Source organism: Eleutherodactylus coqui, chromosome 3 (assembly GCF_035609145.1).
Source record: "Eleutherodactylus coqui strain aEleCoq1 chromosome 3, aEleCoq1.hap1, whole genome shotgun sequence".
In the NCBI taxonomy this organism is placed as follows: Eukaryota; Metazoa; Chordata; class Amphibia; order Anura; family Eleutherodactylidae; genus Eleutherodactylus; species Eleutherodactylus coqui.
The window spans coordinates 11,683,319-11,699,632 of NC_089839.1; the positions used below are offsets into that span (position 1 = coordinate 11,683,319).

The window sequence follows — 16,314 nt, forward strand, 5'->3', positions numbered from 1 at the left end:
CATGTGCAGAACCTTACATTTATTAATACTGAACTTCATTTCCCATTTTCCTGCCCAAGCCCCCGGCTTATCTCGGTCCGTTTGTAGCCGCACATTGTCCTCCGTTGCATTGATTATATTGTATCATTTTGTATCATCTGCAAATATGGATATTTTACTGTGCAGCCCCTCTATCAGGTCGTTGATAAATATGGTCCCAAAGGTAATAGTGCAGCAGACCCTCTCACAATTGGGGCTTCCCTCTATGGTAATCCCCCCCCCCCCCCCCCCCGTGACCCCGGAGCATTAAATCACGTGACAAGTTTTTTGTGGATCAGTTTCAGTGTGAATCCACATTAGATGGGAAAATCCAGCGATCGGAGCGACTTCCAACGAGGCCGGTCATCGGTGCTGGACTAGTTAGGGACAGGATTTCACTGCCGACCGTGGGGAGTATACTATGACCAACAGGCTGCACAGTCAGCTGAATACAACGCTGGAGCTCCAACTAACGTGTCCGAACGCACAACTCGCCGTTCCTTCGCACGGATGGTATAACAGCAGGCGACCAGTTCCAGCTCCATTGTGTCCAAGACTCCAGCGGGCAAAAGAGCGCAAAACTTGTATCACTGAGCAGCGGGAAAACATCTCCTGGTCAGATGGAGCCAGATCTCTGTTGCTGATTGGAGGTCAGAATTTGGTACAAGCAGCATGAATCGCTGACCCCTTCCTGTCAGCTGGTCAGAACATGTCAGCATCGCCATCTAATCTGCAACAACTACAAGAAGCTTCCTGTCCGCAGGGGCCGATATTCCTGCAGAACCATTTCATCACCTTGTGGAATCTATGCCGTGACGAATTGCTGCGGTTCCGAAGCTCAAAGGGGTCCAATGCTTTACTACGGTAGATGGGGGTCTCTAATAAAGTCACCGTCCAGTGTATGTAGCTTTGCATAAATATTTAGAGCCCTATAAAGATATATTAATTGCAGTAAAGTGACATTCCACAATGTTGCAAAAATGTAATTGCACCTTCCAGTCTCAAGGTGGCGCCAACCACAATGCACAACATTATTTTGGACATTGAAAATGGCAGAGGTTGGAAATTTTCTGGTAATTTCGGCAAGCACCATTTTGTAATTTTAAGTATTAACACCCCCCAGGTTTTATTACAGGGGTTGGACCACAGTTACAAATTCTCCCAGGATAGGGAATAACTTGCTGATCGGTGGGGGTGTCACTGCTGAGACCCCCGCCGATATCTAGAATTTGACTCTCCCCCTGCAGTGACGTCAGCATGAAGGGAGCGCTGGGCGAGCATGCTTCATTGAAAGGTCCAAGGGAAAGTGAATGGAGCGCTGCTGCACTTGCAGGACCAACGCTCCATTCAGTCCCCTCTTCACTGCAGTGGTGGAGGGGGGAGGGGGGTGCAGTAAAAGGACAGCGGACATTGGATCTCAGCTCTTGAGGTCTGCAGGGTGAGACGCCCTCCAATCAGCAAGATATCCCCTGCCCGGTGGATATCTGATGGAGAGGGGAGAACTTGTAATTGTGGCACAATCCCTTTAACTTGGGGTATGGTACATGGGGGATCAAAAATTAGGGAAAGTAGTGAGGAGAGTTAACCCCTGTGCTGCCACAAGTTTTCCAGGTCTTTTTTACACAATCCATAATGTAGAGTCGGGTTCACCATGGTGGAAACTCCGCTCAGTCCCATCTAGACCCCATGCAAACCATAGAAAAATCGTGAGTGACCCTTTCATATGTAGGTACACTGGTGTACTCTGGGGGCACTTACCTGCCTGCCGTCTCCGTCTTTACAGGGTAAGAGAACCACCTGGGTCCCTGGAAATAAGGTGTGCACCGAAAGACAGAGATCCTGCTGGCTGATCTGCTGAACCTGAGTGTAAATCCATTCCTGAAAAACAACACATACAACAGGGTAAATGCTGCACCTTATATGCAGTAAACCAACAACCTCAGAGATGTAGCAGAGCTGCATTTGTCATTTAAAGGGGTTCTCCACTTTGAACGATTCTCACTTGCTTGAAGGCTCCCCTAACAATCAGCAGATTACAAAATATCTTCCTGTTGGGACCATCAGCGATCAGTTATGATCTCAACAGAAACCTAGTAATAGGTGTTGAGTTTTTCTGCAGCGCCACCACAGGAGAAATTAAGTATTACCGTTCATAGCAATGGGATGTCTGTGTAATGCAGGACAAGATGGGTCCCCCAGAGAGAAAGACACTTTCTTCTCTGGCCAAGAAAGAAGATCCTGAACAGAGGACACTTCTCTATTAACACAGACTTATATAATATGGTATAAGAAAATGAGTTTTCTAAGCCAGGTGTCCCCTTTAAAGGACATTTCCATTGTGGCTGAAAAAAATCATCAGCAAAGACTGTATAGATAGTATATAAAAACAGGGTCGTTTCTTTAGGACAGGTCATCAACAGCTGATGATTGGGGGTTCACTGCTCAGGATCCCCATCGATCAGATGATTGAAGAGGTAGCGTGGTAGCTTCTTCTCAGGCATGTGACATCATGTTCATTGGTCACATGGCCTGAGAGCAACTCTGTTGTATTCAAGTGAATGATACAGAACGGAAATACCAGGTCCTGCCTCTATACACTGTACGGCACTGTGCCTGGTATGGAGGCACTTGAGCGACACTGTCACTTCAGCTGGTCAATAGTGTTCCATAATGGTGGACCTACGACAATCAACAACGGATGACCTATCTTGAGGATAGGTTATCACTAGTTTATTTCGAGAAAACTGTTTTGAAACTAAGCTGTTAGGTCACATGACTGACAGCAGGGTGGAGCAAACATGAATTAGCTGAAGATTGGTTTGAGTTGCAATCAACTTATCTTCCCATAAAGCCCCCACAGGTGTTGCAACCCAACTTTATCCCCACACTTAAGCCCCTAGTTATGCCACTATCCATCCCCAACTTCTTGATTGTATAATGTGATACTCCACTTTGATTTTTAGATTTTTTAAAAGGCGTATTCCATTTTTTTGTGTTATGGCATAGCGCTAGGATGGGTCATATCATGAATGGTGCTGTGAAAGTATCGAATTATATTTTATGAAGTAGTGTCGTGTGCATAGCAGCAAGTATGTGCGCAAAAGACAGGCATTGTAGTGAAATTTTTACTAACAGGGTCTTAGACGCCGGGCATGCAGCTCTGTCATAATTAACCTTTGTAATGTTTTACTGAGAAAAGTATCACACATACTGTAGACTTTGAATTGTTTACTTTGTGGGGGATGCAACATTATATAACCTCTTGCATTGGAACAGAAGAGCTTGGAAACATCACTTGAGTATTTATCACTATATTCTTCTTCTATGCATCAAATAATAATTAGGCACACCTGATTGATAAGGCTACCAAACCCATTGAGTATCGCCTAAATTAAGTGATTACTACAACAGTGGTGTATTGACTCTAGGAAAGAAAAGAGATAAATAGGCCTGTGTGCTATTTTCTTTCATGGGAATAGCCAAAAGAAAAAAAATTGTGAAGCAGACACAGCGATTAAAGGGGTTGCTTGCAGCACATTATTTTTAACCTACAGAAGCAGCTTTAAAATATTGAACAGAGCTATACCCACCTATTCTGTATCCCCATCGATCTGGTCCTTGGCCATTCTGGTCTACACATACTTCAGGGTATTGTGGTCACGTTCTGTCTAGGCTAATGACCACTGTGGTCAATCACTGGCCTCAACATTGGTACCACTAAGGTCATGCAGCAGTGACTAGTCTGGAGTATGCAGAGACCAGAGGGGACTGGAGTGGCCTGGATCTGGATCAGTGGGGCATGGAAGAGGCAACTATAGTTCTGTGTATTATTTTTCAGCTGCGTAAGTCTTTGGGGAGAAAAAAAGTACAGCTGGACAACCCCTTGTTATGTTCGTAAAGAGCCTACTCACCTGGCCTGCACAAATGGAACCAACATGTCCCACCATGATGCCATAATTGTCCTTTATGGGCCAACATAAATGTGTTTATCACCAACACGTGAGAAACATAACAAGACAAACGTAACAGGGCTTGGCAGAGCCTTCCTGAAAGCTGGGTGATCGCCCTGACAAGGACGGCCAACACATTATGTACCTGGATACTCTAGTTTTTCCCTAGATGGAATAAAGGGAAGGACATACATATAGCTGATGGAAAAGCTAACATAACTAGGGAAAGGTATAGGACAGACAGGAGACTGTCCACATCAATGACACGACAGAATTCAGATGTCCACACCAATGGATAGGAGGCATTCAGGCGTTCGACAACTGTACAAACTTGGAGTACTAAGGGTTATTGACAGTAATTCAGCCTGGATATAGGTAACGTCTGAATGTAGGTTAGACCATGTGTCAAAAAAGTCATGTGGCTGCGATATGTCTGGAAAAAGTAACAAGTCTGTCTTGTCACGTGATGTTTGTCCATTATAAATATGAGTGTGTGAGAGATGTCTGGGTCCTCTGTCATCTTCAACGGTTGAGAAAGGAGTGAGCGTGCCAGCCACATGGGGGTACCTTCAATCCTCATATGGTGTAGTGATGGAAGCGTACGAAAGGTATCCTGAGGCCTTCCATGCCAGGAACCACCTCTAAAGAGTGAGAGAAGAAAGGAGTCTGCTGTGCAGTGTTCATGCTACAGAGTACAAGTGAGTGTCAGTGGAGTGTTCCCTTCCCTCGTCCTCCTCCGGAGTGTTTCCTTCCAGGAGCAGAACCTTATAGATAACTTAGCTTGAAGGTCTGATGTCATCCTGTGTTCTCCTCCCTGACCTTGCCGAACTGTAATTCCTGTCATGACTGGAGTCCGGGCAGGGAAGTCCCTAGTTCTATCCGCAACCCCTGTCCCCACCTACTTGCTCCCCTAGGCTAGCCCCTAGGGCGACAACTGGGCGACAGTCCCTAAGCTGTCTAGGGATGCAGACTCACAGACAAATACAGGTAAACATGCAAACACAAAGGCAGATCAGGCAATCTAGGTAGGCAACAGGAGAGAACGCAGTACAGGGGGTCAGTCGAAGTTGAAATCAGGTCCAAAGCAAGCAAGTCACAAGAGGGCATCAGTACAAGGTAACGCGAGTGTATCTGGAGACCAAACATCAAACAGTGAGTGCAGAGCAGAGACCCAGACATCAAGCAGCAAATGTAGAGCAAGCGCGTCTGGGTTTCATGGCAACGGGGATGTGGTGCGGGACGGCACCACCGTGTCCCCAGCAACCCGGCTACCTAGGCGCCCGCTCCCTGAGCATGGGAGCACATGGTTGGAGCCAGCGTCCAGGATTACGGCGGCCAGGAGAGGTCACAAAGACCGGAGCTCCCCTGCACCGCACCCCTGCAGCCCAGGTGATAGGACCAACAGTGTGGGTATGGCAACATGAGAGCTGCCAGTCCTGACAATTCCTGTACTTGTGTGTGAAGGTTATTTTGTCTAGAAGTAAAGTTCCAGTCACTGCCCATTCCCATTTATGGAGGTAATGCCAGTTAACTGTGCGTGGACTCTCTTATTTACCCGCCGGAGAATCATCGGTGTGAAAGAACAGTGGCATCACGCGTGACAACTCATCTAGTCCACTACACTTATTCAGGTAACCGCCACCGGGAGTTTCCTGGAAGAGGCTGAGCGGTGCCATGGCTGAGGTTCCATGTGTCCCTCCAGGGAGGAGTCTGGTAGAGCCACCGTGACAAGTGACACCTCTACCCCCGCCAGCTTCTCAGCATGGGCTTTGTGTCTAGGTCGCCATGGGGAACCACAGACTGTTCTAATAAACCTTAAGAGCATTTTTTTAAAAACCTCATTGTATGCCGTCCAACTGTTTACATCACCCAGGCTGACATAGAGACACCACCCTAGTTCCACTTAGGACAATGTAACACCCGTTTAAGGAGTATTATGGTCCCATCCTTAACCTTTTTTTTCTCCAGGGTCAAAAATTGATGTGATATTCTAGAGGTATATCATCATTTCTATGAAGGGAAAACTGATGGAAATGACTTCTTCGTTTTGGATATTCCCTTTAATATAAGTTGATCATGAGTTTACCATGTGGAACCGTCAGCGATCAGTTGTGATCTGTGGAGAAGCCCAGCAACAAGTGCTCAATTGTCCTGCAGTGCCACCATAGGAGAAATGGGGTATTACATAGTTTCTATTGACATCAATTGGCCGTCCATTGACTGCGCAGACATGCCAAGTCCTCCAGAGGGAAGCTCTTTGTAGCTGCTCTCCATTCTCACTTTAACATTTCGTTCCTCCTTGCAGGACACCTCCGTTAACTCCTCCATTAGCTCAGACATCCTCAATAAGGTATTTTCTGAACCAGACAACCCCATTAATACCCCCACTAGTCTTCCTTTATAGTACACCTCAATGTTATGTAATCCTCCATAGATGTGTGAGGAAACTGTGTAAATTGTTACCAAGGATTTATAATCGCTTCCATCTCTCTTAAATCAATATTATTATGACACCTTTAATTGCCGAATTTTCTAATTGATTTGAGATGCGGCGCATGAATCATGTCACACCGACTCAGCCGCAACACACTGTAATTAAAACGAAGATGTCAAAATGATGGAGGGGGAGGGGAATCTAGCTAAATATTAGAGGAATTTATCACTGTCTGTTAGTATCATTATGTGAAGATGCAAAACATGAATCAAATTTATACCGACCTATAAAATATACAGGTTCAGGGAGCCGACTGGTTCCGAGGTCGGTAAAATGAGTACTCAGCTTGGTGGGTGGGTGATAAGTAAATTACTATGAAGCACTGCGGAATAACTTGGCGCTACACAAATAACAAGACTTAATTTTTTTTTTACTGCAATTACAGGGACTGGAAATACGCTCAGTATTTTAGTAGTTATATTCTTGTACATAGGGGGCAGTATTATAGTAGTTATATTCTTGCACATAGGGGGCAGTATTATAGTAGTTATATTCTTGTACATAGGGGGCAGTATTATAGTAGTTATATTCTTGTACACGGGGGCAGTATTATAGTAGTTATATTCTTGTACATAGGAGGCAGTATTATAGTAGTTATATTCTTGTACATAGGGAGCAGTATTATAGTAGTTATATTCTTGTACATAGGGAGCAGTATTATAGTAGTTATATTCTTGTACATAGGGGGCAGTATTATAGTAGTTATATTCTTGTACATAGGGGGCAGTATTATAGTAGTTCTACTCTTGTACATGGGGGCAGTATTATAGTAGTTATATTCTTGTACATAGGGAGCAGTATTATAGTAGTTATATTCTTGTACATAGGGAGCAGTATTATAGTAGTTATATTCTTGTACATAGGATGCAGTATTATAGTAGTTATATTCTTGTACATAGGGAGTAGTATTATAGTAGTTATATTCTTGTACATAGGAGGCAGTATTATAGTAGTTATATCCTTGTACATAGGAACAGTATTATAGTAGTTATATTCTTGTACATAGGGGGCAGTATTATAGTAGTTATATTCTTGTACATAGGGGGCAGTATTATAGTAGTTATATTCTTGTACATTGGAGAAGTATTATAGTAGAAATATACTTCTACATAGGAACAGTATTATAGTAGTTATATTCTTGTACATAGGGGGCAGTATTATAGTAGTTATATTCTTGTACATAGGGGGCAGTATTATAGTAGTTATATTCTTGTACATTGGAGAAGTATTATAGTAGTTATATTCCTGTACATAGTGGCAGTATTATAGTAGTTATATTCTTGTACATAGGGGGCAGTATTATAGCAGTTATATTCTTGTACATAGGTGGCAGTATTATAGTAGGTATATTCTTGTACATAGGGGGCAGTATTATAGTAGTTATATTCTTGTACATTGGAGCAGTATTATAGTAGTTATATTCTTGTACATAGGGGGCAGTATTATAGTAGTTATATTCTTGTACATAGGGGGCAGTATTATAGCAGTTATATTCTTGTACATAGGTGGCAGTATTATAGTAGGTATATTCTTGTACATAGGAGGCAGTATTATAGTAGTTATATTCTTGTATATAGGGGGCAGTATTATAGTAGTTATATTCTTGTACATAGGGGGCAGTATTATAGTAGTTATATTCTTGTACATAGGGAGCAGTATTATAGTAGTTATATTCTTGTACATAGGGGGCAGTATTATAGTAGTTATATTCTTGTACATAGGGGGCAGTATTATAGTAGTTATATTCTTGTACATAGGGAGCAGTATTATAGTAGTTATATTCTTGTACATTGGAGCAGTATTATAGTAGTTATATTCTTGTACATAGGGGGCAGTATTATAGTAGTTATATTCTTGTACAGGGGGGGCAGTATTATAGCAGTTATATTCTTGTACATAGGTGGCAGTATTATAGTAGGTATATTCTTGTACATAGGGGGCAGTATTATAGTAGTTATATTCTTGTACATAGGGGCAGTATTATAGCAGTTATATTCTTGTACATAGGAGGCAGTATTATAGTAGTTATATTCTTGTACATAGGGGGGCAGTATTATAGTAGTTATATTCTTGTACATAGAAGCAGTATTATAGTAGTTATATCCTTGTACATAGGGAGCAGTATTATAGCAGTTATATTCTTGTACATAGGAGGCAGTATTATAGTAGTTATATTCTTGTACATAGGGGGGCAGTATTATAGTAGTTATATTCTTGTACATAGGAAGCAGTATTATAGTAGTTATATTCTTGTACATAGGGAGCAGTATTATAGTAGTTATATTCTTGTACATAGGAGGCAGTATTATAGTACTTATATTCCTGTACATAGGAGCAGTATTATAATGGTTATATTCCTGTACATAGTGGGCAGTATTATAGTAGTTATATTCCTGTACATAGGTGGCAGTTTTATAGTAGTTATATTCTTGTACATAGGAGGCAGTATTATAGTAGTTATATTCTTGTACATAGGAGCAGTATTATAATGGTTATATTCCTGTACATAGTGGGCAGTATTATAGTAGTTATATTCTTGTACATAGGGGGCAGTATTATAGTACTTATATTCCTGTACATAGGGGGCAGTATTATAGTAGTTATATTCTTGTACATAGGGGGCACTATTATAGTAGTTATATGCTTGTACATAGGAGCAGTATTATGGTAGTTATATTCTTGTACATAGGGGGCAGTATTATAGTAGTAATATTCTTGTACATAGGGGGCAGTATTATAGTAGTTATATTCTTGTACATAGGGGGCAGTATTATAGTAGTTATATTCTTGTACATAGAGGTCAGTATTATAGTAGTTATATTCTTGTACATAAGGGACAGTATTATAGTAACGTGTTTCGCCGAAAATAAGGCACCCCCTGAAAATAAGACACCCCCTGAAATTTGCAGAAGTCCCAAATATAAGACACCCCCCGATAGTAAGGCATAGTAAAGTGTGCAGGCAAGTCAAGAGGCCCATCCCCTGCTGCCATTCCCGTTGTCTCCTACCTCCAGATGTATAGGTAGATCTGCAGACAGTCTGCTGTTATCCTGTCCCTGCTGTGCTGTACGAATGTGCTGTTGTGAGCTCCCCTTGCTGGCTGGAAAAGTCCATACTGTACGTTCTGTTCCTGCTGTACACGTCTGCTGTGATGAGCTCCCCCTGGTGGCCAGAAGCTGCAATACCATCCCTGCTTACAAGTGGTACAGGAACTTCTGTCTGTAGACAGGTACGTTACTTTACAGCCCTTATTTTATGGCTCTGTGTGTGAGTCAGGCAACCTGTGTGTGATTCTTAAGGCTGGGTTCTCACAGAGCGTATTTCCAGCGGAAATCTCGCAGTTTGGCCACAGCGATAAACAGCGAGATTTCCGCCGGGAAAGCGCTGCTTCAAAACCCACGGCACTCAGCCGCTTGTTTTGAAGAAACCTGGCTGCACGCTTTTCCGTTTCTGTGGCCGGTGAATCCGCACCACAACACCGGCTTCTCCCAGCTTTGCCGTGACAGATTTGCTGTCCCATGTGGATGAGACTTCTGAGAAATTTCGTCCACAAAGCTGGCCAATTGAGGGATAGCGGCCACAGACGGATTTGCCGCGGCGAAATAAGACACCCCCTGAAAATAAGACACAGCGCATATTTGGGAGCAAAAATTAATATAAGACGCATCTTATTTTCGGGGAAACAGGGTAGTTATATTCTTGTACATAGGGGGCAGTATTATAGTAGTTATATTCTTGCACATAGGGGGCAGTATTATAGTAGTTATATTCTTGCATATAGGGGGCAGTATTATAGTAGTTATATTCTTGTACATAGGGGGCAGTATTATAGTAGTTATATTCTTGTACATAAGAGCAGTATTATAGTAGGTATATTCTTGTACATAGGGGGCAGTATTATAGTAGTTATATTCTTGTACATAGGAGCAGTATTATAGTAGTTATATTCTTGTACATAGGGGCAGTATTATAGCAGTTATATTCTTGTACATAGGGGGCAGTATTATAGTAGTTATATTCTTGTACATAGGAGGCAGTATTATAGTAGTCATATTCTTGTACATAGGGGGGCAGTATTATAGTAGTTATATTCTAGTACATAGAAGCAGTATTATAGTAGTTATATCCTTGTACATAGGGAGCAGTATTATAGTAGTTATATTCTTGTACATAGGGGGCAGTATTATAGTAGTTATATTCTTGTACATAGGAGGCAGTATTATAGCAGTTATATTCTTGTACATAGGGGTAGTATTATAGTAGTTATATTCTTGTACATAGGGGGCAGTATTATAGTAGTTATATTCTTGTATATAGGGGTAGTATTATAGTAGTTATATTCTTGTACATAGGGGGCAGTATTATAGTAGTTATATTCTTGTACATAGAAGGCAGTATTAGGGCGCTCACCCACTGGCGTTTTTTTTCACTGCGAAATTCGCAGGTTTTTGTTTTCTGCCGGGGGTCTATGGGACTTGTAATGTAAAAATCGCGATCGCGCAAAATCGCGATTTACCGCGATATCGCGATTTTGTGCGATCGCGATTTTAGCTTTGCATGTCCCATAGCCCAAAGACCCATGCAGAAAAAAAAACCGCTGCGAATTTCGCAGTAAAAAAACGCTAGTGGGTGGGCACCCTTATAGTAGTTATATTCTTGTACATAGGGAGCAGTATTATAGTAGTTATATTCTTGTACATAGGGGGCAGTATTATAGTAGTTATATTCTTGTACATAGGGGGCAGTATTATAGCAGTTATATTCTTGTACATAGGTGGCAGTATTATAGTAGGTATATTCTTGTACATAGGGGGCAGTATTATAGTAGTTATATTCTTGTACATAGGGGCAGTATTATAGCAGTTATATTCTTGTACATAGGAGGCAGTATTATAGTAGTTATATTCTTGTACATAGGGGGGCAGTATTATAGTAGTTATATTCTTGTACATAGAAGCAGTATTATAGTAGTTATATCCTTGTACATAGGGAGCAGTATTATAGTAGTTATATTCTTGTACATAGGGGGCAGTATTATAGTAGTTATATTCTTGTACATAGGAGGCAGTATTATAGCAGTTATATTCTTGTACATAGGAGGCAGTATTATAGTAGTTATATTCTTGTACATAGGGGGGGCAGTATTATAGTAGTTATATTCTTGTACATAGGAGGCAGTATTATAGTAGTTATATTCTTGTGCATAGGGAGCAGTATTATAGTAGTTATATTCTTGTACATAGGGGGCAGTATTATAGTACTTATATTCCTGTACATAGGGAGCAGTATTATAATAGTTATATTCTTGTACATAGGGAGCAGTATTATAGTAGTTATATTCTTGTACATAGGAGGCAGTATTATAGTACTTATATTCCTGTACATAGGGGGCAGTATTATAATGGTTATATTCCTGTACATAGTGGGCAGTATTATAGTAGTTATATTCCTGTACATAGGTGGCAGTTTTATAGTAGTTATATTCTTGAACATAGGAGGCAGTATTATAGTAGTTATATTCTTGTACATAGGAGCAGTATTATAATGGTTATATTCCTGTACATAGTGGGCAGTATTATAGTGGTTATATTCTTGTACATAGGGGGCAGTATAATAGTATTTATATTCTTGTACATAGGGGGCAGTATTATGGTAGTTATATTCTTGTACATTGGGGGCAGTATTATAGTAGTTATATTCTTGTACATTGGGGGCAGTATTATAGTAGTTATATTCTTGTACATAGGGGCAGTATTATAGTAGTTATATTCTTGTACATAGGGGGCAGTATTATAGTACTTATATTCCTGTACATAGGGGGCAGTATTATAGTAGTTATATTCTTGTACATAGGGGGCACTATTATAGTAGTTATATGCTTGTACATAGGAGCAGTATTATGGTAGTTATATTCTTGTACATAGGGGGCAGTATTATAGTAGTAATATTCTTGTACATAGGGGGCAGTATTATAGTAGTTATATTCTTGTACATAGGGGGCAGTATTATAGTAGTTATATTCTTGTACATAGAGGTCAGTATTATAGTAGTTATATTCTTGTACATAAGGGACAGTATTATAGTAACGTGTTTCCCCGAAAATAAGGCACCCCCTGAAAATAAGACACCCCCTGAAATTTGCAGAAGTCCCAAATATAAGACACCCCCCGATAGTAAGGCATAGTAAAGTGTGCAGGCAAGTCAAGAGGCCCATCCCCTGCTGCCATTCCCGTTGTCTCCTACCTCCAGATGTATAGGTAGATCTGCAGACAGTCTGCTGTTATCCTGTCCCTGCTGTGCTGTACGAATGTGCTGTTGTGAGCTCCCCTTGCTGGCTGGAAAAGTCCATACTGTACGTTCTGTTCCTGCTGTACACGTCTGCTGTGATGAGCTCCCCCTGGTGGCCAGAAGCTGCAATACCATCCCTGCTTACAAGTGGTACAGGAACTTCTGTCTGTAGACAGGTACGTTACTTTACAGCCCTTATTTTATGGCTCTGTGTGTGAGTCAGGCAACCTGTGTGTGATTCTTAAGGCTGGGTTCTCACAGAGCGTATTTCCAGCGGAAATCTCGCAGTTTGGCCACAGCGATAAACAGCGAGATTTCCGCCGGGAAAGCGCTGCTTCAAAACCCACGGCACTCAGCCGCTTGTTTTGAAGAAACCTGGCTGCACGCTTTTCCGTTTCTGTGGCCGGTGAATCCGCACCACAACACCGGCTTCTCCCAGCTTTGCCGTGACAGATTTGCTGTCCCATGTGGATGAGACTTCTGAGAAATTTCGTCCACAAAGCTGGCCAATTGAGGGATAGCGGCCACAGACGGATTTGCCGCGGTGAAATAAGACACCCCCTGAAAATAAGACACAGCGCATATTTGGGAGCAAAAATTAATATAAGACGCATCTTATTTTCGGGGAAACAGGGTAGTTATATTCTTGTACATAGGGGGCAGTATTATAGTAGTTATATTCTTGCACATAGGGGGCAGTATTATAGTAGTTATATTCTTGCATATAGGGGGCAGTATTATAGTAGTTATATTCTTGTACATAGGGGCCAGTATTATAGTAGTTATATTCTTGTACATAGGGGGCAGTATTATAGTAGTTATATTCTTGTACATAAGAGCAGTATTATAGTAGTTATATTCTTGTACATAGGGAGCAGTATTCTAGTAGTTATATTCTTGTACATAGGGGGCAGTATTATAGTAGTTATATTCTTGTACATAGGGGTAGTATTATAGTAGTTATATTCTTGTACATAGGGGGCAGTATTATAGTAGTTATATTCTTGTACATAGGGGGCAGTATTATAGTAGTTATATTCTTGTACATAGGGGGCAGTATTATAGTAGTTATATTCTTGTACATAGGGGGCAGTATTATAGTAGTTATATTCTTGTACATAGAAGCAGTATTATACTAGTTATATTCTTGTACATAGGGGGCAGTATTATAGTAGTTATATTCTTGTACATAGGGGGCAGTATTATAGTAGTTATATTCTTGTACATAGAAGCAGTATTATACTAGTTATATTCTTGTACATAGGGGGCAGTATTATAGTAGTTATATTCTTGTACATAGCGGGCAGTATTATAGTAGTTATATTCTTGTACATAGGAGGCAGTATTATAGTAGTTATATTCTTGTACATAGGGAGCAGTATTATAGAAGTTATATTCTTGTACATAGGAGGCAGTATTATAGTAGTTATATTCTTGTACATAGGGAGCAGTATTATAGTAGTTATATTCTTGTACATAGGAGCAGTATTATAGTAGTTATATTCTTGTACATAGGGGGCAGTATTATAGTAGTTATATTCTTGTACATAGGTGCAGTATTATAGTAGTTATATTCTTGTACATAGGGAGCAGTATTATAGTAGTTATATTCTTGTACATAGGGGACAGTATTATAGTAGGTATATTCTTGCACATAGGGGGCAGTATTATAGTAGTTATATTCTTGCATATAGGGGGCAGTATTATAGTAGTTATATTCTTGTACATAGGGGCCAGTATTATAGTAGTTATATTCTTGTACATAGGGGGCAGTATTATAGTAGTTATATTCTTGTACATAAGAGCAGTATTATAGTAGTTATATTCTTGTACATAGGGGGCAGTATTATAGTAGTTATATTCTTGTACATAGCGGGCAGTATTATAGTAGTTATATTCTTGTACATAGGAGGCAGTATTATAGTAGTTATATTCTTGTACATAGGGGGCAGTATTATAGTAGTTATATTCTTGTACATAGCGGGCAGTATTATAGTAGTTATATTCTTGTACATAGGAGGCAGTATTATAGTAGTTATATTCTTGTACATAGGGAGCAGTATTATAGAAGTTATATTCTTGTACATAGGAGGCAGTATTATAGTAGTTATATTCTTGTACATAGGGAGCAGTATTATAGTAGTTATATTCTTGTACATAGGAGCAGTATTATAGTAGTTATATTCTTGTACATAGGGGGCAGTATTATAGTAGTTATATTCTTGTACATAGGTGCAGTATTATAGTAGTTATATTCTTGTACATAGGGAGCAGTATTATAGTAGTTATATTCTTGTACATAGGGGACAGTATTATAGTAGGTATATTCTTGTACATAGGAGGCAGTATTATAGTAGTGATATTCTTGTACATAGGGCAGTATTATAGTAGTTATATTCTTGTACATAGGGGGCAGTATTATAGTAGGTATATTCTTGTACATAGGGAGCAGTATTATAGTAGTTATATTCTTGTACATAGGGGGCAGTATTACAGTAGTTATATTCTTGTACATAGGGGGCAGTATTATAGTAGTTATATTCTTGTACATAGGGGGCAGTATTACAGTAGTTATATTCTTGTACATAGGAGGTAGTATTTTAGTAGTTATATTCTTGTACATAAGGAGCAGTATTATAGTAGTTATATTCTTGTACATAGGGGGCAGTATTATAGTAGTTATATTCTTGTACATAGGAGCAGTATTATAGTAGTTATATCCTTGTACATAGGGGCAGTATTATAGTAGTTATATTCTTGTACATAGGGGCAGTATTATAGTAGTTATATCCTTGTACATAGGGGCAGTATTATAGTAGTTATATTCTTGTACATAGGAGCAGTATTATAGTAGTTATATTCTTGTACATAGGGGGCAGTATTATAGTAGTTATATTCTTATACATAGGGGGCTGTATTATAGTAGTTATATTCTTGTACATAGGGGGCAGTATTATAGTAGTTATATTCTTGTACATAGGGGCAGTATTATAGTAGTTATATTCCTGTACATAGGGAGCAGTATTATAGTAGTTATATTCTTGTACATAGGGGGCAGTATTATAGTAGTTATATTCTTGTACATAGGGGGCAGTATTATAGTAGTTATATTCTTGTACATAGGGGGCAGTATTATAGTAGTTATATTCTTGTACATAGGGGGGCAGTATTATAGCAGTTATATTTTTGTACATAGGGGGCAGTATTATAGTAGTTATATTCTTGTACATAGGGGGCAGTATTATAGTAGGTATATTCTTGTACATAGGGAGCAGTATTATAGTAGTTATATTCTTGTACATAGGGGGCAGTATTACAGTAGTTATATTCTTGTACATAGGGGGCAGTATTATAGTAGTTATATTCTTGTACATAGGGGGCAGTATTACAGTAGTTATATTCTTGTACATAGGAGGTAGTATTTTAGTAGTTATATTCTTGTACATAGGAGGTAGTATTATAGTAGTTATATTCTTGTACATAGGGGCAGTATTATAGTAGTTATATTCTTGTACATAGGAGCAGTATTATAGTAGTTATATCCTTGTACATAGGGGCAGTATT

At 40.0% G+C, this 16,314-nt stretch overlaps 1 protein-coding gene across 1 annotated transcript in view; it reads right to left on the reverse strand.

Moving 5' to 3' along the window:
• Positions 1-16,314, reverse strand: part of GALNT14 (polypeptide N-acetylgalactosaminyltransferase 14) — a 499,381-nt gene that overhangs the window by 3,203 nt on the left and 479,864 nt on the right. The window contains exon 14 of the mRNA XM_066595121.1: positions 1,777-1,896. Within this exon, the coding sequence (XP_066451218.1) occupies positions 1,777-1,896 (120 nt within the window). The remainder of the gene's footprint in view (positions 1-1,776; positions 1,897-16,314) is intronic.